This window comes from Anabas testudineus, chromosome 3, assembly GCF_900324465.2.
Source record: "Anabas testudineus chromosome 3, fAnaTes1.2, whole genome shotgun sequence".
NCBI lineage: Eukaryota > Metazoa > Chordata > Actinopteri > Anabantiformes > Anabantidae > Anabas > Anabas testudineus.
This window is the reverse complement of record NC_046612.1, coordinates 17,818,668-17,846,174: the sequence shown is the minus strand read 5'-3', so window position 1 is coordinate 17,846,174 and position 27,507 is coordinate 17,818,668. Positions and strand designations below refer to the sequence as shown.

Below are 27,507 nucleotides of genomic sequence, written 5' to 3'. Positions count from 1 at the left end.
TAATTACTCATTATTAAACTACTCATGTAGCCCCTGTAGGGGTCAACAGCTCATGTCTCCTCTGAGTGCCTGATCAAGTGACGGGTGCATAAGTGAAAATACAACTAAGTAAGTGTTTGTTTTTGGTCTCTGGGCCGCAGTGCGGCTCTGGTCCACCGAGGACAGATGGATGAAGGCGGTGACGCGGCGCGCTCACATCGGTGCGGGACGTTTCCTGCTCGCATGTGTGCGTTTGTCAGCCGGGCGGAGTGAGAGGCTTGTTGCCCCGCCCCTCTCGGACACGTTCCCCAGGGAGAGGCTGCACGGGCTGGATGGGGGAGTCCCGCCCGCCCCTCCTGCGTCTGCTGGCGTCGTGGTTTCGCTCCGTCGTCAGTGAGCTCGGTTCGTCGACGCCGGACGGGAAACAACAAGCGTGTGTTCGGGTAAGTGACTCTCTGCGTCCTCACACCTCACCTGGAGTCACAGAGGCTCCTCGCTACTGTGGAGAGGGCATCAGAAACAAACAAACTAAAAAGGAATATTGATTAATAATAATGATGATCAGACGCACTTTGGAGGAGATGTTGGCGCTCGGAAACGCAGCCCAGCACCGCGCACACCGCACCGCACCGCACCGCAAAGGTCCGGCTCACTGGTTGGTTATCAAAATGCCATCTGCTGGGAAAATTGCAGCAGTGAAGTTCCCGCAGCATTTCGTCTTTTCTTGCCCATTTTAAAGTCGTTGTTGTGCGTTTCAGCCGACAGACAGCGTGCACACCGATCCGTCTGCGGGAACATGCGGGGACTGTGCGTTAAAACCTGGTCACTTGTATCAGCGGCGCGTCTGCATGTGAACTGACAGGCGAGAGAAACAGGTCCATGTGTTTGGATGCTTTTTCTTACATAATGTTGGACGACCTGCCTGTTTGGAAGAAGGTTATTTAATCTGGTGCTGCTGCCTGTTCACTCGTTTCAGGGCGCTGTGTTGTAATGTCTCACATGGAAAAATGAAATACATGTACTCAGACCACGGCTGGAGCCAGGCTTTCAGAAACACGGATCTGTCCAAATGATCAATCACTGATATTTTATAGACTAAAGCGATCAGCAGGAAACAGTCTAGTTAATCTGCAGCTTGATCAATAGTGAAAAATAGTGGTTAGCTCTTATATAAATGCTGCTGCCACACACAGTCTGAGGTGAAGGTCTGCTGGAGAAATGCTCAGACCCTACATGTTAGTACAACTCACAGTTACTGCCTGTGGATATCTTTTCATCTATTAGCTTATAGAACACTATTTATGACTTATGGCTGTTCTTGTTCTTGACAAATAGTAAAATAGATACATTTTCCTAAACAGGTAATAATTTAAAGGTACGTTACGTAGGTGAGATTTGTGGGTACATGTAGAAAGCGGTCCTCCTCGGGACATTAAAACGTCCTCATCCCCAGAAACAGCTCTGAGAACATGACTACAGCGTCCTCAGTGGTAGTAACTACCCCGTCTTAGACTTCATGGCACCGAGTGAGTGGAGGTCACTTCTGAGTTTGTATTGTAAAACTAAAGACAGCAAAAAGTCTCAGTTTGCTCTTAATATTTGACATTGGGTCAGAACTTTACTTTGTGGTTTCTAAAGATGCTAAACATGCGTCAGTTTGAAGGACATTTAGCTGGAGGATGAAACCATAAAATATTGAGATTTAGGTTTGAATATTTCAGTCAGTGTAAACATCGTAAGGCTTCACTGAAGAGCTGGGCTACGTTTACACAGAGGATGCTGCTTGTGAACCTGCCAAACAGGGTGTAGGATACTTTACAACTCTAAAGCTTGAACTGTTATTGTGGACTGATGACCAATTTATCTATAAAGAAAAGAAGTAGTGAATTAGTTGTTTTATAGTTTAGTTAGCAGTAGTATTAAAAGTTCTGAATACTGATGGCAGCTCCTCCTGTCTGGTCCATAACGCCTCCACCAATCATGTTTTAACACAAACTAATCTGATATGGAGGTTTATTCAGTATCAGTTGGAAACACTTTAAATACTGTGGATGTTAACATGAGCTCGTGCAGATGAATCCTGTTAAATGTGTTCTTTTATGTACGGTTGTTACAGTTGTGGTATCGTACACTGACTGTCAGTACTGTCTTCTGTCTCTGTGATTATCAATTGAGTGAATCCTTCATCTTTGGGATCTCCACTTACTAACTAAATAAATAAGAAAGCTTCGACAAAGTCTTTGACAGGTTGTTTTGTTTGTCTGTCAGGTCCGTAATGCTCTCTGCTGGCTGACAATCTAGCTCCACGATGTCGACCTCGGACTCGGATTACTCCATCGACTGGCTTGCCAGTGATGATGAGGACGGCAGCCCAAGGAGGTCCAGTCCTCAGCACCCAGGGGAGTTGCCGGCACCGCCATCACCATCATTGTCATCATCTACCACATCCTTAAGAAAATCTCCTACAAGCTCTTTCGGCTCTGGAACGACCAAGAGGAGGAGGAGTGACTGCTGCGACTGTACAGACGAAGGCGTTGACTCTCCAGTCGCTCTGCAGACGCCAGCAGTCAGTCCACTTCAGGGATTTACCTCCGTTTGCACGCAGCAGACACTTTCTGTGGAGTCAAAGTATCAGTCGACCAGGAAGAGAGCTCGTAGCACTGGTTTAGACGGACTGTGTGAAAAGCTCCAACCAGACACAGAAAATGAACTATTCTCACACAAGGTGAGAGGTTTCATTTGAGTGTACCGTGGACACACAGGGCAGTGTCACACACGATTAGACCTTTCACACAGTGGAAAGTAGAGGCCAGCACTTACTTGATGTTTGAAACTAATGCTGATATTGATATTTGAAAATGCCATTATATCAGCCTAATTCACAGCAGAGCTCTACTGAAACTACACTGTGTGAGGCCGTCTCTCTCTCTCTGAGTGGTATGTTTCTGCAGACAATAGGTCATCTTCAGATATCTGCCATTAAGATGTGCTTTTGTGGTTTTGGTATCAGTCTCTCTAAGTCAAAGGCTGACATTGACGTATTTGCGGTCACCTGTGTTACGTGGTCAGACGTATTCAGAAAGCCTAATATTACACCATACGTGATTATTAAAATCATGGACATCAGTCTGCCGCTGCCAGCACCATTGTTTAACACTGTCAGCACTGTCATTTGAAGCAAACAAAAAGTTTAATTCATGGGCAATAACACAACCTCACTCACATTGATATACTCTAGAGTTTTGCAGCTTTTGTTAATTGTTCTTATATAGCCTATACGCAGGTATTGTTGCTAATGTTAGAAAACTTCAGAGATATTGTAATTGTCACTGCTGACTTGAATTGTATGATGTAGCACTGTTATGATACTGTATGTTTTAGCCTTTATTGCTACCCCCTATTTGTCATTTGTGGACACAGTGACAGCTGTTTAGCAAAAGATAATGATAAGGACGATGAGTAATGATAAAAGCGCTAAAGGAAGCTGTTCTTTCTCTAAACCAGGATCTCCTTTATATGAAACGTTTTTCTTTTCCATAGAACAGGAACATTGCAGAGCAGTAATCATGATCTGCAGGAACGTTGTGATTACAGTGAACCTGGATAAGGTTTAGCAAAGAAAAGGCAGTTTAGGGTGAAACAAACTGAGTTCACATGTATCTGTTAAGATGAAACTGATGCTCATCTGATGAGCTGCTGGTTTTGTGCCTCATGTCAAAAAAGGGGTATTGGAAGCACAGTGTTGCCTAAAATATCTTTGCAGGTAACATGAAGGATTCTCTAATTTGCAGGTGAGGGCACAAGACTAAAGTTTGAAGAACCTAATACAATATGCAGGGACAGTTCATTTAAAGTGCAGTCTGTGTAGAGTTAAACACTACAAACACTGTACCAGAAGTGTAACGGATCAACATGCAGTGTGTCGAGGTAAACATCTCTACATGTCAAGTAGTGCATGTGCATTGACATCAGTCTGTTGGTATCAAACAGTGTAAGTGGATCTGATGGTGCTGGTTTTCAGGGAAGTCTGGTGCTACTGGGCATCATGTGTCTGTCTGAGGTGCACAGTGGAGTTCAGGGACAAAGGCAGCAGTGTGACAGCTTGGTGAGCCATGTGTGAAGTCGTTGATCGCTATTAGTTTCTCCATTAACTTCTGTCAGCCTCTTATTAAAGAACATTTACCTTCAGTACTAACAGGAGACTATTAGCATCAGTGGGAGCAGTCATTAATGGGTAATCAGCCACTTTCACTTCAGTCATTGACAAAATGAGAGAATAGAAAGAAATCCAGACACAGTGTTGGCTCAAGACGTCTTTCACATAGATCCGTACATACACACCGTTTGTTAATATAACTGAGGTCCTGGTGATTACGTGACATATCTAATCCTGTATCAGTTTTAGCAAAGCAAAAGGCAGTGCCCTGCTGTGGATGGGTACACTTAAGTGGTTGTTAGAAAGCACTTAATGTGGTCCAGTGCTGGTAACGTGATAGTTAACTCAATTATCTGTTCACACAGTGCATGGAGCTGCAGTGTTACATCCAGCCTCTGTCGTCCATCCTGCGGGGCCTGAGATCAGGCAGGTACTCTGAACGTAAGTGTCTAATCCCAGCTTTTATTGTCCTCTCCTGTAATGCTCTACAGCTTGTTAATGAACAAAGTCTGTGCACATCACAGTGCTAAAGATAAACACATCATGTTGGGAGGGTTGATGCAAAGATGGGGGTGATTATAAAGGCGTTTTACAGAATGTTTTCCTGTATCAGACCGGTTCCCAGCAGCAAGATGATTTCGCTTGGTCAGTCTGTTAAAAAGTTTTTTCCAAAGTGACCAATTAAAAATAAATAAATCCCCAAGGAGTTATCATGGAATTGATTGATCACTGATGTAGCACCAGCAACTAGTCAAATCCTCAATTTGTGAAACCCTTTACTAACACATCACATCATTCAGTTCACCCTGCCTCTGATCTCCATTCACCCGTTCGGTCTGTCAGCAGGGCATAGTCCCAGCAGAAACTTACTGGACACAAATAATCAGTTCAGATGGAGGAAATCAGCAATGTTATGCATCCACTTGTTGATTTTATTGATTTCCACAGCCTCATAAACAGGGCGGGGAAATTAAACGAGAGCGCTCACTCACAGTGACAGTGAGAGTCAGATTTATAACTACAGATACCAGTAAAAAGTTAAAGAGAGTTTAACTCACGTCTTTGGTGAATATGGTTGATGAAATGCAACAAAGAGAAAAAAGTGTGGGCTCCCAAGGTGATGTGTTTCACGCACATACCTCGGAGTTAATATGGACTACATTTGATAAAACTGAATAGAGGAGGATCGACTTGTTCCTCTATTACTAGATAACAGGAGATATGAAAAATCTACTTACAATACAAAAATCATTAGAAAATTATTATTATTAGAATAGTTTGAATCATATAACGATAAATTACTACATTCTTTTATTCATCTGTGTAATCAAGTGATTCAAATATCTCTTCCTCCTAATGAGTACGTGCTCATTTTGAGCTAAGCTAAACTGAATATCCAGAATAAGAGACTCTCGGACACACATTACACACAGATTACAGTGGTGAAAGTAGAAAAAAAAGGATCAAAGGGCCTCACGAGTCATTTAACATCCTTTTAAACTAAGACTGCTTTAGAGATGAAAGACTGGATCAAAGATGCTCTGTTGTGCACACAGTTTAGATGAGATATGAAGTAAAAATGACTGTTTGCACGTCTGCCTGCACATAAACGCTGCTGTGCCAAATATGTGAGCAGCAGACATGTAAAAGTGTAAAAGTGTAAAAGTGTTTACCATGTTTACCATAGTTTAGTGTGTTTATAACACTGACTAAGAGCTGCAATGCTTAGTGGATTAATCAGTCGACCACAGAAAATGATTTTATTCTAATTAATTTTAAACATATTGCGAACCTTGCTGATTCTAGATTCTGAATTCCTCCTTAAATGAGAGAATTTTAAGCTTTTCTTTTTTACTTAATACTAAATTGAATATATTGGGGATTCAGATGGATGGTGAAAGCAAACACGACATCTTAACTTGCCGTTTTCACTGTTTTTTCATTTCACAGTTGAAAGTAGCCTAAAGAAGAAGCCACGAGTTTCCTCTTTACCAATTAGCACTAAAGTGAAAGCAGAGGGGGCTGAAGAGAAAGTCATTAGCTCCACAGAAATATAGTCACAAAACAAACTTGATGATGGCGGAAGATTCAGAGAGCTGCTTACATTTCAGTGTGTGAAATGTGCTGGAGTACAGCACATCTCAGCACTCGTCAGCCTCCACATATGTTTTATAATACAGAATTAAATTCCAATTATATAATTATATCTTTCAACCTTTGGACATTTCTGCTTGAAACATTACTTAAACAATTCATTGATTATTAAAATAACTAGATATTCATTTTATTTTAGGTTTTATTTCAGTCCTGGTAGAAAGTGCCAGAAGCTAAACCCATAAGCAGCTTGTAGTTGTATCACTACTGTAAGAGTAAAACATCACACTGTCGCGTAACATAGTGCACCGTGTAATGGTGGTGTTCTTAAAACTGAACCACTACTCTTGTCTTTCTGTCTAACATGTTACCTAGTGTGTACAGCCAGCGTCCCCTGAGAGTCTGATTACAACCGGCAGGCATTTGTGAATGATTAAGAGGCTTAAGGAAGGAGGTAGCTGTCGATGGAAGGAAATTGAAGCTCTAACGATGCTGATGGTCGGCTCTAAGTGAATCAGGCTGTGGCCGTTTGTGGTTTTGTGTAGTTGAGGCATCAAAGAATAGAGCTGATGAGCACAATAACAGAGCAGAAGTTATTATTGGTTGCGTGGTTAGAGTCAGTGGTCAAGTGTGCTGAAAAGTCACGTGCCTGCCGTCCTCATGCTCAGAGCTTCTTTTTTTTGTTCCCTCTTGTCTCCTGCAGGTCTCAGCAGTTTCCAGGAGAGCGTCGCAATGGACCGCATCCAGAGAATAATGGGGGTCCTTCAGAATCCAAACTTGGGGTAAAAACCTGACTTAAGCAGCTTCCACTATAGTGGAAACTACAGCATATAGAAAACCTTCCTTCTTAACGCTTGTGTGTTGGTTTTTTACATGTGAGAGCATTTTGTCCCTCTGTTAACCTGATAGAGAGATAGCGGCCACATGTTAGATGAACAGTAGCGTTAGACGACTGAATACAGCCAGGTTTGAAAAAGACTGAGATATATGTAAAATACCTAAAAATCTTTATTTGATCTTTGATCAGTGGACGCACGTCAGCTCGGTGATGTGGTGGTTAGTACTGTTGCCTCTTAAATCCAGCTTGTTCGCATGTTCTCCCGGTTTCTGGTGACTGCTATAAAGGAAAAAATATAAAAAGAAGCTAATTGCAGATTTTGGGTTTTATTTTTTTATGTCTTTAGTGAGGACATTTTCTAGCTCGTCATCCTAAATTATCTTTACTAGCTTTCTACCATTCCCCTCACAGTAGGAGTACAAACCTCTAAACATTAAACCAGATGGATTTGGTGTTGCTCAAAAGACAAAATTCATACAAACAAATGTATTCTCGCCTGCGTCAGACATTCTTCCTGGACTCCAGTAACATCACAGATGTGAAATATAACTCTGTGCAACCTCAGACAGCCCGAAGACACAAACGTTATGGAGCCGTTTCCAGCTGGTCTCAATCATCATTTTTAGAGCTTGTTTTAGTCTTTTATGCCAGATGGGTGGAGTATGTCTCATAGAAAGGTACAACGAGGCCCGTGAAGTCTGACAATTACAGGAAAACATTTGAAGGTCATTTCATGGATTTCTCTGTGACTTCCAGCTTACCTGACTTTATCGGGACCGTACAGACACAGTAAACTGCATCCACCTGCCACTCTGTGCAGATTGAAACACGTGGCAATAATTATTTGGAAAGAATATTGAACAGCTAAGTTCCTGTGAAGGTCTCTGCTGAATCTAGATACATGTGTGATCACAGCACGATTTAACACTTTCTTTATTTCTCTTCTTTTTCCCACCGTGGTCTGTACATTTATTAGACACCGGTTTTATGCCAGACACTTAAAACTATAATAAATTAAGTTCAGATAGTCGTGAAATCAATCTGATACTGATGCTTTTGACTATAGGTAAGCAAGTCAAAGTCATTTTCTTTGCTGGTAGATGTTTGTACTTTCATTTTAGACTCACTGGCAGCTCAGTCATAGAATGAAAACCTGTAGGACCAGCTGAGCCAAATATCCCAGCTCTGAAACTACGGTGTAAAAACAGTAGTTTTGTTCTGTTTCCTTTGCACTTTGCCAAGCTACCTGCTTCCCCCTGCTCCCGGTTTTTGTCCCATGCAAACCGGTTGCTGACTTTAGCCTTACACAGCATTCAGGCACAGCAATGTGCTTCGTCTTAACGTCTTAAAAATTACATTTCCGATTGTGGTTAAACGTGTAGCCCAAAAGCAAATAAGCGTATTTTCCAAAAGGTCATAGGATGAGACTGCCTCTCTGATCCTTCTGTTGTTGTGTCTTTTAGTTTTGATGTGATGAACGGCGCTCACCTCAAAAGAAAAGACAAACATCACGTTTCACTTGGTTGTTCACATGAAGAGTGACAGAAATAGTAGTGAAGAACATAAAAGAGGATGAAGAAACTAACTCGTTCTTACCTCCGTCACCTCTGTCACACACATTTGGCGTTAGCCAAGAAGCTGCAGTCATTTATACGTTACGTTCTCGCTGTTTCTTGTAGTTTATCGCATAAAATTGACAAGTGTTCTGTGAAACGAACATCTGTGTTTAACACCGTGTTTCTGAGCTGGACCACACATGGAGCAGTGCAGCGAAAATGGCTTCAAATCTGTCCCACAGTCAGATTTAACACACTGCATGTCCTCCTGCTGTGTGTATGAGTCGTGCGTGACCACAACAAATTAGATGGCTTTTTTTTTTCATGCTTCAGTGTTAGAAGAACAAATTGGTGGATTGCATTGGCACAGGTGGCAAAACATGGCGGATAATCCAGAGACGTTGGCAGCCGGAGGCCGTAAAAGTCAAAGTTAGATGAGATATTTACAGCAATGAGTCAACACTGCTTGAGAAAAGTGAGATTTATGTATCTGCTGACATTCCACCTCAGCTGATTTTCAAATAACTCTCATTTTGTGTACGTTTTCATGAGCTTAATGTGAATGTTTTCAGGTTATAGCAACAGGTTTTATTGTAGAGTTGAATCACTTCCTCTTACACAGTGTCAACGTTTACTTAGAGGTTGTACAAAGAATAATGTTTTGTGTTACATTGTGAGGTCTTTTTGTCACAGTATGAAAATTTTAATATTATTTGGACAAAAACAAAAATGCAAATAATCAGCTGAGCAAATTGATCACAAAATCCCTGATAGTGTGTGAGATCAAGTCTCGGTGGGGGACACGCCATCTGCTGCAGGACTCTGAAGACAGTTCTTCAGGACTCTGCTTGTGTGTTTGGCAGCCGGAGGCCATGTTGCATGAATTGGGGTCTGATCAGATCCAGATCTAATGTTGTTTGTTGATAAGAACCTTTAGAACAGTACTGTATATACTTCTACCACTAATCCAAACTATTTTTGTTGGACTGTATCACACTGTACAGATGTTTATTTCTGTCACTCGTGTATCGTGTGACGTCAGAGAGGGCGGTGTTTGTCTGTGACGCCGTTCTGACTGAAGTCGTTCATTTTTTAACTCCATCTCGTGGTGGTGAGTGGAGGGTGGGGAGTCAGCGGGCCGCTCCAGGGCTTATTGCTCTATTTATAGCCTGTGAATGGAACGAGGGCCTTCCCCCGCTGCCACGTGTGGGCTCCAGCTTGACTGTGTGTGTGCGTAAAAAGCAGCGCTACAGTCACATTTCTCATGTGGAACTGAACATGCTCTAGCTGTCGTTCCCTTACGCTCACGATGTGATGCTTGTATGTGAACGTGTGGTCAGATAACATAACCCAGACGGACAGTGATGCACAAACCCACAGAACGCGCTGCAGTTCGGCCCCTCACTGCCTTTTCATTTATTCAGTCTTTGTGTTATTTCACACTGTCCACCAATCAGATAAAGCCAGAGTGCTGAATGTGCTGGCAGAGGCTTTATAAGGCTTATGTAATGGCCATTGGCGAGACATCCCTAAGCCATCTGAGCTGCAGGGCGGCCCGACTCTGACTCTGTAATCTGTAACTAAAAATCCCTCTGCTGTAAAAATGTCTCATTCGGCTTAAAGTCTGAAGAAACGCATGACGCTGCCTCATCCTGTCAACAGCACATCACTCATTTATCACTGTACCCAGTGGTGGGTACTAATTCAGATACTACACTTAGTGCAGGTTTGAGGTGCTGTAGGTGTACTTATGTATTTATACGTAACTACATTTTAAACATTTGACATTTATTAGACAGTTATAGTTATAATAATACTATATTCTTTTTATATAAAATGTCTGCTTTACTTCTTAAACGTAATACAAGTGAGTTTTCTTTTAGTGGCTGTGAAAAAAAATGAAGAAGGTGTTTGTGCTACTGATGAACCTGCTAATTATCAGTTGGATTTGCAGTTTCCAGATTATTGTTTGGTGTCAGACCCACAGCTTTACTCTTCTCCTCCTGATCTCAGTAGTTTTCAGTGGAGACCAAAAACGGAGCTCAAAGGAATGAAAACTGGACTTAGATTGAAACAAAATGTTGTTTTGCTCAAATCAAGATCCAAAAATATATGGGTTTAAAGTTCTCAGATATAAAATACAGTATAGTAAGAACATTGCCTAACATAACGTTCTCATGATTCCAGTGCAGGTACCTGAAAATAGTGTCGTCTCTCTCTCCCTTCTAGTGGACGCTTCTTCAGCATTATACTGAAAATGGAAGAAATGCTGCACAGTTGGTTCCCTCATATCAAACCAAATCCACCACAGACAGGAGAGAGCGTTCCAGCGAAGAAGCAAAAGGTAAATCTCTTAAAAATTAACACAGACAGATGCAAGGATTAATTGATGAACTGGTTAAATAACAGTTTTCATAATCATTTGTGTAGTGTTTGAAGTGAGAATGATAGGTCGTTAATACATGAAATGACAACAATTTCTCACAGCCTTGACAATATTCAAGATAAAAATCCTGGACTGTGAAAAGTTGATCTACTGTTTACTGACTCTACTGAGTTAGACCATTTGAATTCTTGGTCATGTGGCTCATGTGGTAAGAAGAGAGCTGTGAATCAGATTATGTAACCGAATCCTGGAAGCGAACAGTCAACGTATTAGTGTATTTTTACTGGTGATTTCCAAAAGCAACAAGCGCAGTTTCGTAAGAGTAGAGGTCAAATAACAAGGGGAAAACCAACGCGACCTCCCACAAAAAATGTGAAGCATAAATCCACATTGGAAATGGCCAAACTAAGTTTATCTGAGGATGTAGATGGATTTACAGAACAGCTGCTAAACAACCGAACTGTTCCTGTAAATGTAATTCATCGGGGAAATTAATTATTGAGCCTTTAAAAACAACCTTCTCTGCCACTTTCAGACAGTTTTGGCCTAACATCTCCTGTCAGACCCAGATCATCATCGATATCAGTTGTGTCTGGTTTTTAAGATAGTCTGCAGACACACAACAGACCAACTCATTTCATACAGCACTGCTCTCCAAAATAGTTATGTCACAAATCCTGCTTGAATGTTAACATATCAAAGTAACATATAAGATAAAAGCTGAGAAACTTTGTCCCATTCGCAGATGAATGTGAAAAATTCAATTCCACTGATAATAAACAAACGGGCAATCGCTGGCAGTTTGCTTGTTGTTTGACAAAAAGCTTGAACAAAACACAATTGAACTCTTAAAACTAATGCTAGAAGGAATTTGAGAGCATGCCTTCAGTGAGGCATCAATATTTTATTTTGAAAATGGAACATTTCTGGAAATGTAAATTTTTAACTGGATCCAGATTTATGTCTAAACACAGGATGACAGTTTCATGGAATAGATGTGGCACATGAAGTTGTAGGGATCAGGCTGAGTATAAGGCTCTGCTCCTCCTACTTCTCCCTCTTTCTGCTTATTATTACCAACATCCTCGTCACAAACAGCATCTCAGATAAAGCAGAAGTCACCAGCTTGCGATGCTTTGCCATAGCGCCATCTCTCAGCATCTAAAACTAGCACGTCCAAGTGCTCGAAGACCAGCGTTTTGGTCAGTGAATATGGCTGGTGACACTGACGTTAACGTTATCTTCTTTCTTCCAGCAGCATCATAGCAGTGCCTCCCCTCCTCCATCCCCTCCAGTGTCTCTCTGCTCCTCAGATGTAGAGCGAGCAGCCTCGTACTCTTCCACTTATCTCAAATGGCTCCACACGTCACCCATCTGCTCCCTGAAAACTCCTGAATCAACACTCTACCAGCCAGCTGCCTCCACCTCCCCTCTGCCAACTCGCTGCAGCCAGGAAGTAACCCAGGACAACGCCGTCTCCTCCAGCACCGACTCACACATAGGGCACAGGCGCCGCCTTAGCGCCAACGCTCGTCTCAGCCAGGGGCCGCTCCCCTTTAAGATCAGCTCGCCTTGTCTGGAAAGACTCCTGCAGGCAAAGGAGAGCATCATTGCTCCCAGGACTGTGGGAGACGGGGGCTGGCTGCCCTGGCTGCCCGCCGAGGACAGTTAATGTGCTGTGGTGAATCTGTGGCTGATCTGGGTGAGAGAGAATCTCATCTGTCCACAGAGCCCGACGAAACTAAGACAAAGAAAGGCCTTAATAAAAGCATGTTTCAATGTCTTCTAAATCTTTAATCTTCAGCTAATGGGACAAAAAATGACAGCTGCCTTTAGGACGCTTTGGAGCAGTGGAAACATGGACCTTTAGTTTGAGTTTTCACTCGTCATTTGAGTCCACAGAGTAAAGGGGGGGCTGTTACTGAGCAAAGGTTTTCTGAAAACATAAACTGTATTTATCGATCTAAATATGAATGAATGCACATTACATTTGGTGTAATGGAGACTTCTGGTTTTCATAACTGAATACTTTGACTGTTACCTTGTTTGATCTACTTCTCTTGAGGTCTTTAAATGATTCCTCTACCTCATGCTGATACCACCTCACAAAGCATTGCTGTTGGGTAAAAACACTAAATCTCAAATTTCTGAAATGAACTGAAGCCTTTGTTCCAGATTTTGAGTTTGACAAACACTGAAATGCACGTATCCAAGTTAAATTTGTAATTATAATTTCTTGAAATTATTAATTTAAACCGAGTATAATAGAAGAAGCACTGCGGGTGTTATACAGAAGTGTCATCGAGTTTCTTAAACCTAAAGGTTAACCTGAGATTTTCAGTGATTTTTATTATCAACAAGCAGTTTGTGACAAAGATATGATCCCTCAAGTACTCAACAACTGGGTAAGTTGGCAGGTCATGATTTTTTCTTCCAGCTTTCATCTTTTACTCCCTGCACGTTTGAGTTTCAGCCTGGTTAAAATTAAGGGCTAAAAAGTAAATGTACGATGTATGGCAGCCATAAGTTTAAAACCAGCTGGTGGTCTGTGTGAGAAAAATGTTGACAGATGTTGGAATACACACGACATTATTGCGTTCTGTGTACTGTATACAGTCAGAGTTCCCATGTTAGCCAGCATATGGTTTTAATGTTGTGGCTGATCAGTGTTAGGATTACTAGTTGTGACTGTGGCCATTCTCATTTTAATGCTGAAGGATACGAAACTACAGCAGACGACCCCAGAAGACATTCAGAAACCAAAAACACCTCCTGTCACAATAATAAAGGTTCTGATTTTTTTTTCTTAATACAATAAAAGATCTACTTTCAGGGCATAATGGGTTGCTGTTATCTTAGTGGCTGTGAACACATCCCTTCTTAGTGTGACAGACAAATTTCAGTCTTTTTCTTCTGCTAAAATTCATTTCTAAGTTCAGCAGAAGCTAAAATGAGGCATCAGCCGTCTGACTTTCACAAATTACAGGAGTGTCCTGTCCTGGTGCAGGTTTATTGCTGGTGTTTTGTCCTAACAAGTCTAAATAGGACTGTCAGAAAATATTTCTTGCTTGATCAGAAATTTCATCCTAAAAATGCAATAGCAATAAAATGTCCATTCAATTTGACAGCTTGGGAATAAAAGTTTACATTTTTGTACACAGTGCAGTGAGGACTCAGAATTCTGTCCCCATTTTTTGCAGCAGTAGTTTCACAGCCTTTATAAAAAGTGGACCACTTTTACTTTTTATTTGGAATTTGAACTACCGTTCAAATGCAGGAACATTAAATACCGGCTCTTTAATGAATACATGAGATTTCTACTATGAAAGGTTGATACTGTGTCAAGTAGTCTGCTTTGAGCGTAGCATCACTAACTGGCGTAACTACAATACAGTGATTGTGTGTATGACTGACAGCTGCCAAAACACAAGTGACCTACACTCAATACTGTACCTGAACAAACCCTGTGACTGAAGCTACATGAGTCTTATTAAAAAAAAAAAAAAAAAAAGCATCCAACAGCTCTCGCCATCTTCATCATCGGATAGCATGAACACACTGCTTAGACATGTAGAGATGTTTTGCATTATGTACATAGTTTTCTTTTTCCACACAATATATTTACTTGCCCTAAAATATGGACTTTTTGATGTTTTGTACGGAAATAAATGTGATGTCTGCTTTCAGAAATGATTTTGCCCCCATTTCAAACAGCAAACCTCAGCAGCAAAACAACAAATTAATTATCCAGCATTTATTTTCATTTTTTTGTATGCTGTTGGAACCTTGATATAGGCAATGAAAACAATAAATATGGATATTATGCAAAACATTTTTGTAATGAAGCATTTTACACAATGTACAATATTCTTTTTTTCCCTCCACCACTTTGCTTGAATATTCTGTACACATTTCCAAACAAACACAGCCTCCATGCAGAAACCCTGAAAATGGGATGTGGAGTGAAGGGGGGGAAAATTAACACTAAATGCACTTCTCGTGTGGATTTTGTGTCATTTAAAAACTGCTAATAAACCACAAAAAGAAATGAAAATCTGTGCTGTTTAAAGTACATAAAACTGATGTAAAAGAGGCCGATCTGCTTGATTCTCTATGATTGGCGCAATGATGATGATGATTTTTGTGAGGCATTCAGACAGAAGATAGTCTAAGCCTGGTTTAATTTATTTATGTGTATGCATGTGCAACTGCCTGCATCAGTAGTCTGTATCAGAGCCCTCCGCGTTGTCCACATTACGGGAGAGCATGTAGTTGTCCATGTCAATGGAGCGGCAGTTGTTGATGGCATAGCGCAGCCTCTCTGCCATGACGACCTGGCTTGAGTATGGAGGCAGACGCAGCTGGAAGAAGCAGGTCTGAGAGGTGGGCAGACTGTCGTACGGCTGTGGAGAGCACACAAACAGAAAGTCATCAGTACCTGTATAACTGCTTATCTACATACCACATAATCTCATCCTGCAGACGTAGGTGCAACCAGTAAAGTCAATAGAACATTCTTGAAAATCTGAAGTTGTTTGCTGCATTAATCTTTTGTCTTTCCCAGAGTTAGAAAAGATGATAGGTGCTACTTCATGTCTGGACTATACTCAGTAGACTGTTAGCTTAGCAATTCAATGTAGCTAGGTATTTTAAAGACTACAAATGTAAATGACACAGCGGAACTGCTTTTCTTTAATTTTACCTGTCTCCTAAAGGGGAGACAAACAAAATGCCTAAAAAGAAAACCCTTAGTAAATATTCCTTAATATGAAATATGTTACACTGGCATTATCCTCAAATGTTTGAGCAAGCTTCCTTAATTCTGATGACGTTTCATGCCCAGCACGTTAAACCTAGATATGATTCACTCACCCTGTCCACTTTCATGATCTGAAACCTCTGAGAGATGTCGGCCGTGTTGGCGGGAAGCCTCGAGCGTCCAGAAACGAAGCGCATGAAGAGGACTCGCTCTTCGTTGGAGAACTCCTCTAGAGTCTGCCAGAACCACTGCACCAGGGAGTGCTGCTCGTCCACCTCTCTGTAGCGCACCACCTTCTTCAGCACGTCACAGCAGATCTCGGGCATGCCGCACACCATCTGCTCCAGCTGCTTGGCTGTCAAGAGTGAAAGCAGTGGAACCGGCACAATCCAGGACATGCCTTCACGCACCGCTGCCACCTGAGGAGACGACAGACAGGAGAGAGTTTAAGTTTGTACTGTACTTAGGGTTGAAGCAACACGCTTCCTTCACACCTCAGTCATCACACAAAAACAAAACCTCAGGTTTCTGTCTGCTCTGCCCAATCTTTTCCATGGCTTTCTATGGTCTCCCAGAAACTTACTCTGAAGCTACAGTTTCTTCATCATGGAGACAAAAGCAGTTTTTCTTTCTTTTTTTATTTTTATTTCATTGCATTATTTTTTTTGTGTTTGACATTTTATTAAAAATGTTTGGCAGTCCTCATATTACGTCATATCACCTGTGTTGATCTTGTATAACAAAAGTTGCGTTTCAAAAGTTGGCAATAAGGTGTGTAGCTACACTGACACTCCCAGGAACTGCATTCTTACCTGTCGATCAATTTCATGCAGCCTGTACTCAATCGCCCTTTCCACATATTCCTTCCTGTTGGAGAAAGTGAGAGGGATGCTGTTTCCTCCCGGGATAATGGGCACCATTTTACCATCTGCACTCTGTCCGACAAAGGAATCCAGAGGAATCATCTGAAAAAACAAAAATGATCAGTAAACCCTCAGTTACAGGTGTCAAACCTGACATAGTGAACAATACAGTACATTTTATTATAAACATATTGATATTGATACAACACGTCTGGCAAAACAGAAAAGCAGAAAAGGCGAACAAGGAGATTCTTTCTCTGTCCCACACTCCTTCCTTTCAAGCCAAAGCAGAGGATGCAGCCCCTTCCTCTCCTCCCTTGGCCTGGATGGCAGACCTGGCTGTGGGAGTGCTGTGGTTTCAAACCCCCTTCTCTCCTCTATAAGTCTGGGAGCGAGGCCAAGTCTGCACTGAGCAGGATATGCTGCATCGACAGCGGCCCTGGCATTCCTGCAGGCCAGGGCTTTACAGTGCAGGGGTTGTGTGAGGTTGTTTGGACAAAAGAGGGTTTCCAGGATATGTTAGCTTTCTGTTGTTGGAGCCAGCCTTTCTGTGGCTTATGGGTGGGGTAGGGAGGGCTGTGAGGTCTGACACAGTGTCTGAGTGGTTGTATCAGTAAAGACCGGAGCCACAGACACGCTGGGGTTTTATCATCACTGGGGAAAGAGCAATGTATATTAGAGGGAGGAGAAAAAGCAGTGTAGCATTGGCAGAATGCTAGTGTTTAAAAGATCAGCCCCCCGCAGGGCTCACAAAATGCTTAAAACAGGAGACAGCCACATTAGTCACTGTTTTCTCAGCCAGTTTGGAGTCTGAAGTGTGAACAGCAATTTGGAGCAATGTTTTGTTCATTAGTGTTCAACTGCCAGCTGTAAATAGACTTAGCCTCCTATAAATCACATGTTGTTCACTGTTGGCTCCTGTTAGCTCACAGTGGGTGTGGTGTGCTCATGGTATGTGACATCATTTTAAGTTTGTTTTGGTTTGTGACAGGTAAGTATGACTATGGGAAGAAAAACAGTCTTGGGAGGCTGTCAAGTGGCTGCTAATTATGCTTTTAGCAGCCTGCGTGTGATTTTGATGAATCAAACTTTCACGTGGATCAGGAGAGGTAAACATGATGAATAAAATAATCACCAGTCAGTCTTTGATCCTTTAGTTACTAAGACGTTAATGCTAAGTTTGAATATTCTTTGTTTTGCTGCTGCAGCCTGTGCTTAAGGTAAATACAGTGTAATGTGGCTTTGATCTGCATCAAATGTGAATATGGGGGGCCCCGTGGAACTGATTTTTACTGCTATGTAGAATGGAGCCTATTTAGATGTCATAGAAGTTTCCAATTTGATGAAGTTAGGACAAATTTACATTGACCACAGCATAACCTGAATTTATATGCACTCTCGGGCTGCTGTGATGTTGGCTTTTTCTGTACATTTCCTTTACAGCATAATACAGTCATGCTATAAAGTAATGGCAACATCTGTCATTTCCTGGTTATCTAAATAAATTGGTTGTGAAATGTGTTCTGATTTCTGCCAAAGTCACAAATATCACCAATACTTTCACATTACTTTTTCTTAGATTAGAAATCTTACAAACAAAATCATAGAATTATAACAATATTTTCCACCCAGGGTTTCTATCTACCTACATCTACACACATTAGAAACCTACCCTGTCAACTAAACATAGTGGGACACACACAATGTGACTCCCTACTGGCTGGTCGAGGGTAGGGCTGGGCGAATAAACGATAACAATATCTATTAGGAAATAACTTTCGACTGCTCGATATAACTTTGATAGAACCTATTCCATCCATGTTTTGTCATGAAAACATGGCCAATTAAAAAGTTAGTGGCGTGCACTGCAAACTGCAACAAAGGCATGTTTCTACAAAGACAAGTAATACCATCAATCTTTTTACCACCTGAAGCAGTATCATCCTTTAGAGCAGTTTAAGCTAGATTTTCATATCGGTCGATATCGATATACACACACAAACTAAAATGAAAATTCACACAGCCCTATAGCCTCAGTTCTAGTTGAAGGTAAGCAAAACATAATAACAACCTAATAACAACCTTCCAACAATAAAATCAGTCAGCAGGAATGAATGAAGTAAAATGGAAATAACCTAATAAGCAATGACAAAGTGATTTATCAGGTAATAATATGATTATCCACAGAGAGACATCCTCGTCTTTTTTAAATTCATGAACAATTTCTCAATTGATTGCCCACCAAATTGAATGTATAATAACATTTATCATAATAAGTTGATAAATAATAGTATACGAAACCTGAAAGATCTAAAAAAAATCAAACATCCATTTCCCACCTCATGGAAATTATCCTCGGTGATGCCGCTGTCTTCAATGTGAAGAATGCTTTTGAGTGTCTGCACATAGAGGAGGTCCACTTCTTCCAGATCCTCCAACATTAGGGGGATGCAGCACAGCTGTTTCCACACCAGAGGAGCCAGGTGCAGGTCCAGGGGCTTCTTGGTGCGGATGGCGACACCCATAAGAATGCCCAGAAATTTAAACTGGAGCATGTGCTCCTCCAGGCAGGCAGATGGGTTGAGAAGAAACCTGAAAGGACACGGAAATCTGGCTTGGTTTGAAGTTCTAAATAACCAATTAATGCTACAACTGGACAGGACACCCTGCACCATGACTGTGTTGTCATTACACATAAGAAAACCTTACATAAGCAATGTATTTAAAATTGTTTTCCTCACCTGTCTCTGTTGTAGCCGACCTCTGCTGTGGCATTGGGGGAGGGGATGAGCAGGTCTACTACTCCCGTCTCTAACTCCTACAAACACCAAAACCAAACACAGATAAATATCGCCGTATGGCTAAACATGTGGCACATACAGAATCATTTCAGCAGTAAACTACATATTGTGTACATGATGATCTGTCCATACCTGACACATCTCTGTGATGGTGTCGTCAAACACCCCACCTGCATCATCTGCTCCCTCTCCCACCAGTTTGACCTTCCAGGCCCTTGAGGGCAGTCGAAGGTCTGAGGCGTTCAGCTTCACAACCTGACGAGCGATCTGCACAAAGATCGGTTTACACTTCCGTCCCCTGTAGATTACAGTCCCAAAGAAAGTAAAGTGTTTAGCTTTATAAACACTAAGGTAACGTGACAAATTCAGTCAAGAGAGTTTGTGAAAAAATATGTTTAGGTGTTCACTGGCAGATACTCATAAATAGATATGCAGTTATTTTCAATCTGCCTTAAATTATTAACATTATCTGAGAGAAGTCTCTTGTTGGGTTCTGTGTGAGCATCATTCTCAGAGTTTTTGTTTCTGAACTATTGCTAACAATCACCTCATACTGGTCCCAGAAAAACACCTGTTTGAGAACTGCAGTGACCTACTGCTAAAAACACAGGCATTGTAGTTAAGCACAGAGCACTTTGCTTACATTATGTGTAAAACTGCATTGTAAGACTTTTATTTTACAGCTGTAATGTGAATATGTCTTCACACAGTCAGCAGGCTACAGCAGTGTGCACTGTCCACTGCCCCCAGCCATCCTGCTCTGCACCTTGTGACTGTGATCCAAGTTCAAGCTGAAACCTAATTATATTTAGTCTAGTCAGTAGGTTATCATTACAGGGGAAAGTGTGTTCCTTGGGGCAGGGTAAGAGTGTGATCTGAATCAGCTGTGGCTGTTCTTTGGTTTAGATGAGGTCTCTCTCTCTCTCTCTCTCTCTTTTTTTTTAGTTAGTTGAGTTTCTGTCATATCACGTTCAACACTCAGATCTGTGTGTGCTACTGTACTGCAAGGGTCCATGAAAGTCTACAACAACAGACAGAGAAAGAGTGAGAAAAAGAAACCCAGTGGAATACTGACCGGGTGGAGATTCGTTTAACGGTAATCTGGGGGCCATAGTTCTTTCCCTGGACCATAGTCTTGCCTATGGACCGCACCATAGGCAGAGTGTATACCCTGGGAGCCAACAGGGGCCTCAGCTGGCCTTGCACAATCCCCCATGTACCAGCATTGTAGTGGGAGGTACAGCTCTGAAAAGTAAGAATGTAATTTATTATGATTACATACCAAAGAAAAACACTGCCTATGACTAATGGCAAGTCTCTGACCAATTATGTCCAAGATGCATCATCGTACTTCAAAATCTTACCTGATTTGAGTTTTGCAGTCTCTCATATATTGAGATTATCTTAAGCTTACATTCTAATGTTACTGACCTTCACTGCAAACTTACTGTACCTTACTTGTAAGTTGGTTTGGATAAAATAATTTGCCGAAAGACTAAGTGTAAATGTAAATCAAATGTAAATGTAATTAAGAGTCTTGCAACTATGTTTCCTACCTGGTTGTTAGGGCTGAGGTTGAGCAGCCTCCACGAGGAGTACATTAGGTCGGAGAAATGGTAGAGGAGGCGTAGACGAGCCCTTACTGCCTCTATGCTCACCTCTTTTAGCCCGCTGTACTGGGGGGGCACTGCCACAGGCAGACCTAGCTGGAGAGGAACTGACGAGCCTGGGAAGGCAAAGATGGAGAAAGACACAAAGACCACATGAGAGAGGATGGAGAGATGAGAGCCTCTTACCCAACAGAGTAGTTGGGTAAGAGGGACAAGAGGTGAGGGTAAAGATGGAAGGATTTACAGAAATGGTAATAATCTAAATTGAACTAGATAATAGCACAGAATACTGTTTTTGTTCACAAAACAATGATGATGCTTGCTGTATGGCAGTAACTACAAATGCCAGTAGGACTGCAGGAATTATGACCCCTGAGGACCAGAAAAAAGTGTCAAAACCTGGCAGGGTGGCACTATGTTGTGTTTAGGACATGTTAGTCTCTGTGTGTTAGTGTGTCTAACCTGGTGCTCGGGGCGGCACAGAAGGAGCTGTCCATGCAGCACTATGGCAGCGTCCAGCAGAAATCTGGTGGATGTTTTTGCCCTGCAGGGCTGTGACCAGGGTGGGTTCTCTTACATGGTTTGTGTGGCCCAGACCCAACTAGACAACAAAGTTACAAAGTCACCAATATAGTCTTCAATAATAATTTACAGTAACAAACCACACAGATCCAACATTAATTAGTAAGTGAAAAACTTTTAGTATAATTTTTATATATTTTTAATTTTATCTGATCACATTTAAATAAATTATCTTAACTTAAGATCGAATCAATCCTGGCCACAGTCTAATAAAAAAAAAGTAAAAATTACACTGATTGAAGTATTTTTCCTCAAAATATTTAGAATATCGTTCTTTGTCATCATATAATAATTTTATATTATGAGTTTTTATTTTATTGTTTATAACACTGATTGTCTATGTAGCTCTGCAACAGAAATATTACAGACTATTGTTATATTACTGATTTCTGTTTCTCTTTATATTGACGTTTTAGTCATTTGTCATGTAAACTATCAGAGAATAGTGATACAAGGTAATCACAGTGCCCAAAAGCTTTTTATATTTAAACTACTGTTTGTCTAAACATTATTTAAAATTTTTAAAAACCAGTCTACTGTGGATTCTTTAAAATTTAGACTGACAGTGAATTGAAATTGAGATTCAATTAATTTTGAATCCCTGAATATAATGTACACATTTTCTAGTTAACAGAATAATCAAATTTCTCATTGCTTATTCCAGAAGATCCCCTGTTTTACCACCAGTTTCAGTGGTAATTCAGTGTGTGACAGCAAGTTACCTGTCCCTCTGAGTTGCTGCCCCAGGTGTAAACGTCTCCTGTGGATGACAGCACCAGAGTGTGTTCAGCACCAACAGCAATATCCTCGATGTTAATCCCAGAAAGAGCTGGCACCTGCTGAGGCCGGTTGTGGTTCCTGGCTCGGCCCTCGGGCAAGCCAATTAGGCGATCTGCAACGGGAAAAGGAAAAAATATATATATATATACATTTCAATGATGGGTAAAAGGTCAAAAAACATCTTATATGAACTATGTTGTGAAAATACTGCAGTTAAGTTTACTGCTCAACAACCAGCAAAAAACATTAGAGTAATTATTATCATATTAGAAATCAGTTGGGAAGAAAAGAAAACATAGCATACCTTGGCCGAATGTAAACACTTTGCCATCTTTGGTTAAAGCCACAGAGAACTGTGTTCCACAAGCCACTTTTTTGATGCCAATTCCACACAGCACGTCCACTTTCTAAGGAATTCAAAATTCAAAATAAACCTACATGTACTTTACAATCACCCAGAAACCACATGCTGTAGAATTAGTCCCACTGGTAAACATCTTAATTTCAGGTTTTACTGTTTAAATCAAGCAGCAGTGCACACAGAGCTACAGAGTGTACCTGAGGTGAAGACTTTGCTGTGGAATTACCCAGTCCGAGTTTTCCATAGTCTCCATCACCAAAAGCCCAAACTGTCATTCCATCAGCAGAGACAACCAAAGTGTGGTTCAAACCACAAGCCACCTGAGGAAGAAGCACACATACATCAACTCTGGGATATTAATCATCTGTGTTTACCAAACCCTTACATTCAGGCTTTCCAAATGAAACTAAGAAAAAAAGAAAAAGAAAGAAAAGGGGTTGAAACGATGCTGCGTCATTCCACGGTCAGTTGGTCAGTCAGTCATGGCTTAACAATATGCTTGTATCCTACCTGTCCAACTTGGTAGCCCTCCAGAGCAGTGACCTTCTCTGGTAGCTTCTTGTTCGAGGTGTTTCCAAGGCCCAGTCTGCCATAGTCACCGTTGCCAAATGTGAAAAGCTTCCCATCAGCTGTGACCACTGCAGAATGTTTAAATCCGCAGGACATCTGTTAAAGGGAAAAGAATGTCACAAAATAAATAATCTAATCATTTTTTGCTGTATTCACTGTGTTCTTAAATCCTATTGAGCAGAGAGGCTAACCTGCACCACTTCCTCTCCTTGTAGAGCTTCAATCTGTCTTGGTCGGCGCTGACGGTCACTGTTCCCATGGCCAAGCTTACCGTAGTCCCCATCTCCCCAGCTGAACACCTCGCCGCTCTCAGTCAGAGCCATGGAGTGACCATCACTGCCACAGGAAGTCACCAGCTGAGTTACAACAAACCCTGAGGATAAAATGGACAGCACAATTTTCAAAGTCGAGGTAACAGATTACTGGAGAAGTAGGGAGTTCAAGGGGCTATTTAAGCAGGGGGCTCAAACAGAAATTTCACAGATTTTTGAATACTCACATCTCACATTGATCTTTATCTTGTTTATGAAGATGAATTATTGTAAATATAATTTGCTATTTATTTTTGTGGAGCGACTTCAACTAGAAAATCAAATAATCATATCTAATTACAGATGTAGAGTCTTAATCAAAAGTTTTGTTACTTCAACCTACTTAGATTCGAGAAGGGATCAGAAACTATTTATTTTTAATATAATGCAATCAAACCCCAAACATATCCCAGCACCGGTGGGATTTGATAAGACATGCAAGCTCTCCTTACTTTCAAAAACACAAAAAATAGTGAATCAGCCGTTTCACAGAAATCTTTGAAATAATAAACTAAACTAATCTAATGTAATGTGGTATCACCTTGAAGAGCTGAGATGACAGTGAGCACATGCAGGTCATCTGAGTTGCCTTGTCCCAGGCGGCCATAGCTGCCCTCTCCACAGGCCAACACCGTCCCATTGGGCTGGATCACAAAGGTACAGTTCTGACCGCATACAACCTGGAGGAGGAAAGACAAGTGAGAAATAATGAGAAATACAATGGTAGAATGTTTTCCATTTCTGCATAAAAAAATAAAACACAGAGCAAGACAATTTTCAAAATAAAATAAATGGAACTCAGTTAAACTATGGTATTTATATAAAAAATGCACTTGCTCATTTAAAAATGAGCTTAAATCTTAAATACAGTATTTCTGTGTGGCAAAGGTAGGATTATCAGTTCATTGGAAGATGAAATTAGGGTCAAATCTCTACATCAATAGGATACAGTCAACTGTGAAAGGCTCTAAAGAGAAATCTGGTTCCTCACTACCAAAGATTTTGGTCTCATCTGAGAAATGAGAAGAAGAGTAGAACTTTTACATAACTGAAACATCTCTGGTTCAGGTACAGCATAACGTAAAGTAATATAACAAGTAATAAAGGTACTTTTTTAATTAAGAGTAAAATATACCTGCATCCTTTAGTTTCACATGATGTGGTGTTTTGAGGAGGTACTAAACGAAGATATGGTTCAGTGGATTATTGTGAGTGTACCTGTTGTGCCTGAGAGAAGGACGGAGCAGTAGTTGGCGCCAGGATGTTTCTGCCAGCCTCTGCCAGCTGGCCATGTCGCCCTGCACCCCACAAATACACATCACACTTCCCTCCGAGGTGCCAGTCCTTCAAACACACCAACGTGCGTATACACACACACACACACACACACACACAAAAAAAGAGTGTTAAATCTATCACCTTTAGACCCTGAGAGACACACAGAGATAAACCATTTATTAGAGCTAATCTAGATATCAATCTAAATTACCTCTGGTCTTGAGGTGGCCCATGACATTATCTGTTCATCCATACCAGACATCCATTTACTGTTGTCCTGGACAAACACGGTGGAAAGGTATATGAAAAGGTTTATGTGTTACACAGGTGTTAATTATATTGTAAATTACAATTCTAAAGGTTAATGTAGCTGCACAATCACCAGCAGCCCTCACCATGAGCAGAGCCATTTCATCTTTGGGCACAGGTTCCAGGTCAGGCACAGAGAAGGAATCAGGGAAGCTGGCACCTCGAGCAAGAGCCTCCGCTGTCTTGACTGTTGTAGAGAAGCAGTCCAACCAGGCCCACTCACTGGCATTCCAAGTGGTGGTTCCAGACTCCGGTGGGCAGTTTCGCAGGTGAGGGGGCACAGGGGGACGACACAAGAGGTGGTCTAGGTGGAGACCCACAGCAAGGGAGGCGAGGCACTGCATGTAAGGGCTGTGGACAAGTTGCTCCCCACATACAACATGGGGCTAGAAGTTGAGGGGAAAAAAGAAAACATCAGCTACAACTGCAAATGATGGTATTTGAAAGAAATATCACAGTCTACTACTGTCTTGGGGTTGTATTTGATTTTGTGAGCTGGTTTATTGTACCATCTTTTTCAGGGCATGTTCACATCTTTTTCAGTTTGGGATAACTCCCAGAAAGGTGGTGTAGAGGTACTGAATTGTAACTGGGTGTGAATGTCCCATATATGATACATGCCTGCATTAAAGTATTTACAATATTTCATGATAATTTAGACTTCAGCATGCTTTATGAGTGACAAGCTGTAAGAAGAGAGAGCACACACCTCACAATGTACCGTACATGATTTGTACAGTACAATGATTTGCATTGCTTTTTGTTCTGCCTCAAAAATGTTTTCCCAGACAATGACAAACTGCATGATGGTAGAAAAACTGGTGGAAAGTATTTTTAGGTACAAGACACTGACAAACAGGCCTGTTACCATGGCAACACACCCTACAACAATACCTACATTTATCCTAAGACGTGATCTTAGAATAAATATCATGCAAATTAATTTACAAAATGTATGTGTTGTAAAAATAGAATAGAATAAAGTTTACTTTCTTCACACTTACCAAAACTGACTGATTTATAGGGCACTGAATTGTAGGAAATCACACAATGTATGTTTGCTATAATGTTATATTTGTCCAACTTGCCAGTTGTCTGCTAATAGTTAAACTAAGCGAGGAGTGAGATAGTTTATTAGTTAGAGTTATTCCTCTGAAAACTGAGTTTTAACAAGTAATAAAACAACACTGTTCCACCATATTAATATCAAAGAATACTGAGACTAAAAGAAAGGTAAGATTTAACTCATATAAGGCAAATAAAACATTACAGTGAAGAAAATAATAAATGCCCTTGTACCTTTTCATAGGCAAATTGCTCCTGCAGCATCACAGGCAATCTCTCCAGGAAGGCCCTCATGCATGGTGCCATGTTAAGGCCGACTACACCCTGCTTCTTCAGTGCTGTGCGGCAAGTGGCCAGCACATGGTTGGACATCATGAACTCTTTAGAACAATTCACAACCAGTACATCCTGGAAATCAAGCCAGGTCACACTATCACATGGATGCACACACTTGAAGCAGACCAGAAAATAAATATGCATTTTACGATTTATGGAAAATAAGAATCAGGTGGTCTTACCTTTGACCTGTTAGAGCAGACTGCGACACCCACATCTGGGATCCAGACAATATTCTGGACTGCCCCTGAACCAGCTACTACTGTCTGAAACACGGACCCGTCCTGTTGGACATAGACACACAAACATAGTGACTTGAGTTGGAAGACATTCAGTGTAACTGTAAACAGCGGTGGAATCTACAGCTGCCAGTAGGGTGAGTGAATCATTTGTTTCCTTTTACCTCTCTACTTCCATGTCACGCTTTTCACACCTATACGCATCTAAGTGATGTGCAGCTTAAGTATTTACAGATAACCTGTGTGGGTGTTTTCAGCTCCATCTGTGTGTGGGATTTCTTACCCGCAGGGACCAAATATTCATGAGGCCTCCCACTCCTCCAGATGCCAGGGCCAGACCATCAGGGCTGAAGGCCAGTGTTTTTACAGGAGTGATGTGGCCCTTCAGCTGGAAAACACATGTTGCTCCATCTTCTGACCAACGAGAAGACTGCAACACAAGCACAGTAACAGCCCATATTTTAATGAATGACATTAATAACCTGAGTGCTGAAACATAGTTTGACCTGCTCAAAAATGTGCTCCTTGTATTTATAGTTCTAATTTTTTAGATGTCAAGTAGCCATGAAGTTGAAAGTAAAAAGCAACAAATGCCCAGAATAAGTCCAGCAGTTGCAATTTTTCATTTAAATTA

At 41.2% G+C, this 27,507-nt stretch overlaps 2 protein-coding genes across 8 annotated transcripts in view; one reads left to right on the top strand and one right to left on the bottom strand.

The window, feature by feature from the left end:
• The first annotated feature begins 245 nt into the window (after positions 1–245).
• LOC113174224 lies at positions 246–14,520 on the top strand. Of its 3 annotated transcripts, none has more exons than XM_026378014.1 (6): positions 246–422; positions 2,248–2,704; positions 4,501–4,576; positions 6,933–7,011; positions 10,853–10,967; positions 12,268–14,520. In XM_026378014.1, the coding sequence occupies exons 2-6, from the start codon at positions 2,288–2,290 to the stop codon at positions 12,679–12,681; spliced, it is 1,101 nt and encodes a 366-aa protein (XP_026233799.1). In that variant the 5' UTR covers positions 246–422; positions 2,248–2,287; the 3' UTR covers positions 12,682–14,520. The 3 variants fall into 3 exon arrangements, with proteins under 3 accessions (XP_026233799.1, XP_026233797.1, XP_026233798.1); XM_026378012.1 differs by having other exon boundaries at positions 247–422; positions 12,265–14,520; XM_026378013.1 differs by lacking the exon at positions 246–422 and adding an exon at positions 486–621 and having other exon boundaries at positions 12,265–14,520.
• The window catches only part of herc1 (HECT and RLD domain containing E3 ubiquitin protein ligase family member 1), a 63,451-nt gene continuing 50,184 nt past the window's right edge, over positions 14,241–27,507 (bottom strand). For all 5 annotated transcript variants that reach the window (XM_026378007.1, XM_026378010.1, XM_026378011.1 and 2 more), the window contains exons 59-79: positions 27,157–27,303; positions 26,817–26,918; positions 26,533–26,706; positions 25,320–25,619; positions 25,136–25,201; positions 24,865–24,990; positions 24,188–24,326; positions 23,527–23,708; positions 23,276–23,431; positions 22,963–23,085; positions 22,709–22,811; positions 22,347–22,516; positions 21,505–21,643; positions 20,989–21,158; positions 20,508–20,677; positions 19,565–19,730; positions 19,373–19,449; positions 18,971–19,223; positions 16,581–16,733; positions 15,882–16,187; positions 14,241–15,412 (exon numbers count right to left, since the gene is read on the bottom strand). In XM_026378007.1, coding sequence (XP_026233792.1) covers positions 15,227–15,412; positions 15,882–16,187; positions 16,581–16,733; positions 18,971–19,223; positions 19,373–19,449; positions 19,565–19,730; positions 20,508–20,677; positions 20,989–21,158; positions 21,505–21,643; positions 22,347–22,516; positions 22,709–22,811; positions 22,963–23,085; positions 23,276–23,431; positions 23,527–23,708; positions 24,188–24,326; positions 24,865–24,990; positions 25,136–25,201; positions 25,320–25,619; positions 26,533–26,706; positions 26,817–26,918; positions 27,157–27,303 — 3,408 coding nt within the window. In that variant the 3' untranslated portion in view covers positions 14,241–15,226. The remainder of the gene's footprint in view (positions 15,413–15,881; positions 16,188–16,580; positions 16,734–18,970; positions 19,224–19,372; positions 19,450–19,564; positions 19,731–20,507; positions 20,678–20,988; positions 21,159–21,504; positions 21,644–22,346; positions 22,517–22,708; positions 22,812–22,962; positions 23,086–23,275; positions 23,432–23,526; positions 23,709–24,187; positions 24,327–24,864; positions 24,991–25,135; positions 25,202–25,319; positions 25,620–26,532; positions 26,707–26,816; positions 26,919–27,156; positions 27,304–27,507) is intronic.

What these genes read in the sequence shown, in the direction of transcription:
- LOC113174224 (XM_026378012.1), top strand. Translation starts at nt 2,288, where the DNA reads ATGTCGACCTCGGACTCGGATTACTCCATCGACTGGCTTGCCAGTGAT. An exon ending in ATCAGGCAGGTACTCTGAAC is followed by an intron (nt 4,577 to 6,932) that starts GTAAGTGTCTAA and finishes TGTCTCCTGCAG; the next exon opens with GTCTCAGCAGTTTCCAGGAG. An exon ending in TTCCAGCGAAGAAGCAAAAG is followed by an intron (nt 10,968 to 12,264) that starts GTAAATCTCTTA and finishes TCTTTCTTCCAG; the next exon opens with CAGCATCATAGCAGTGCCTC.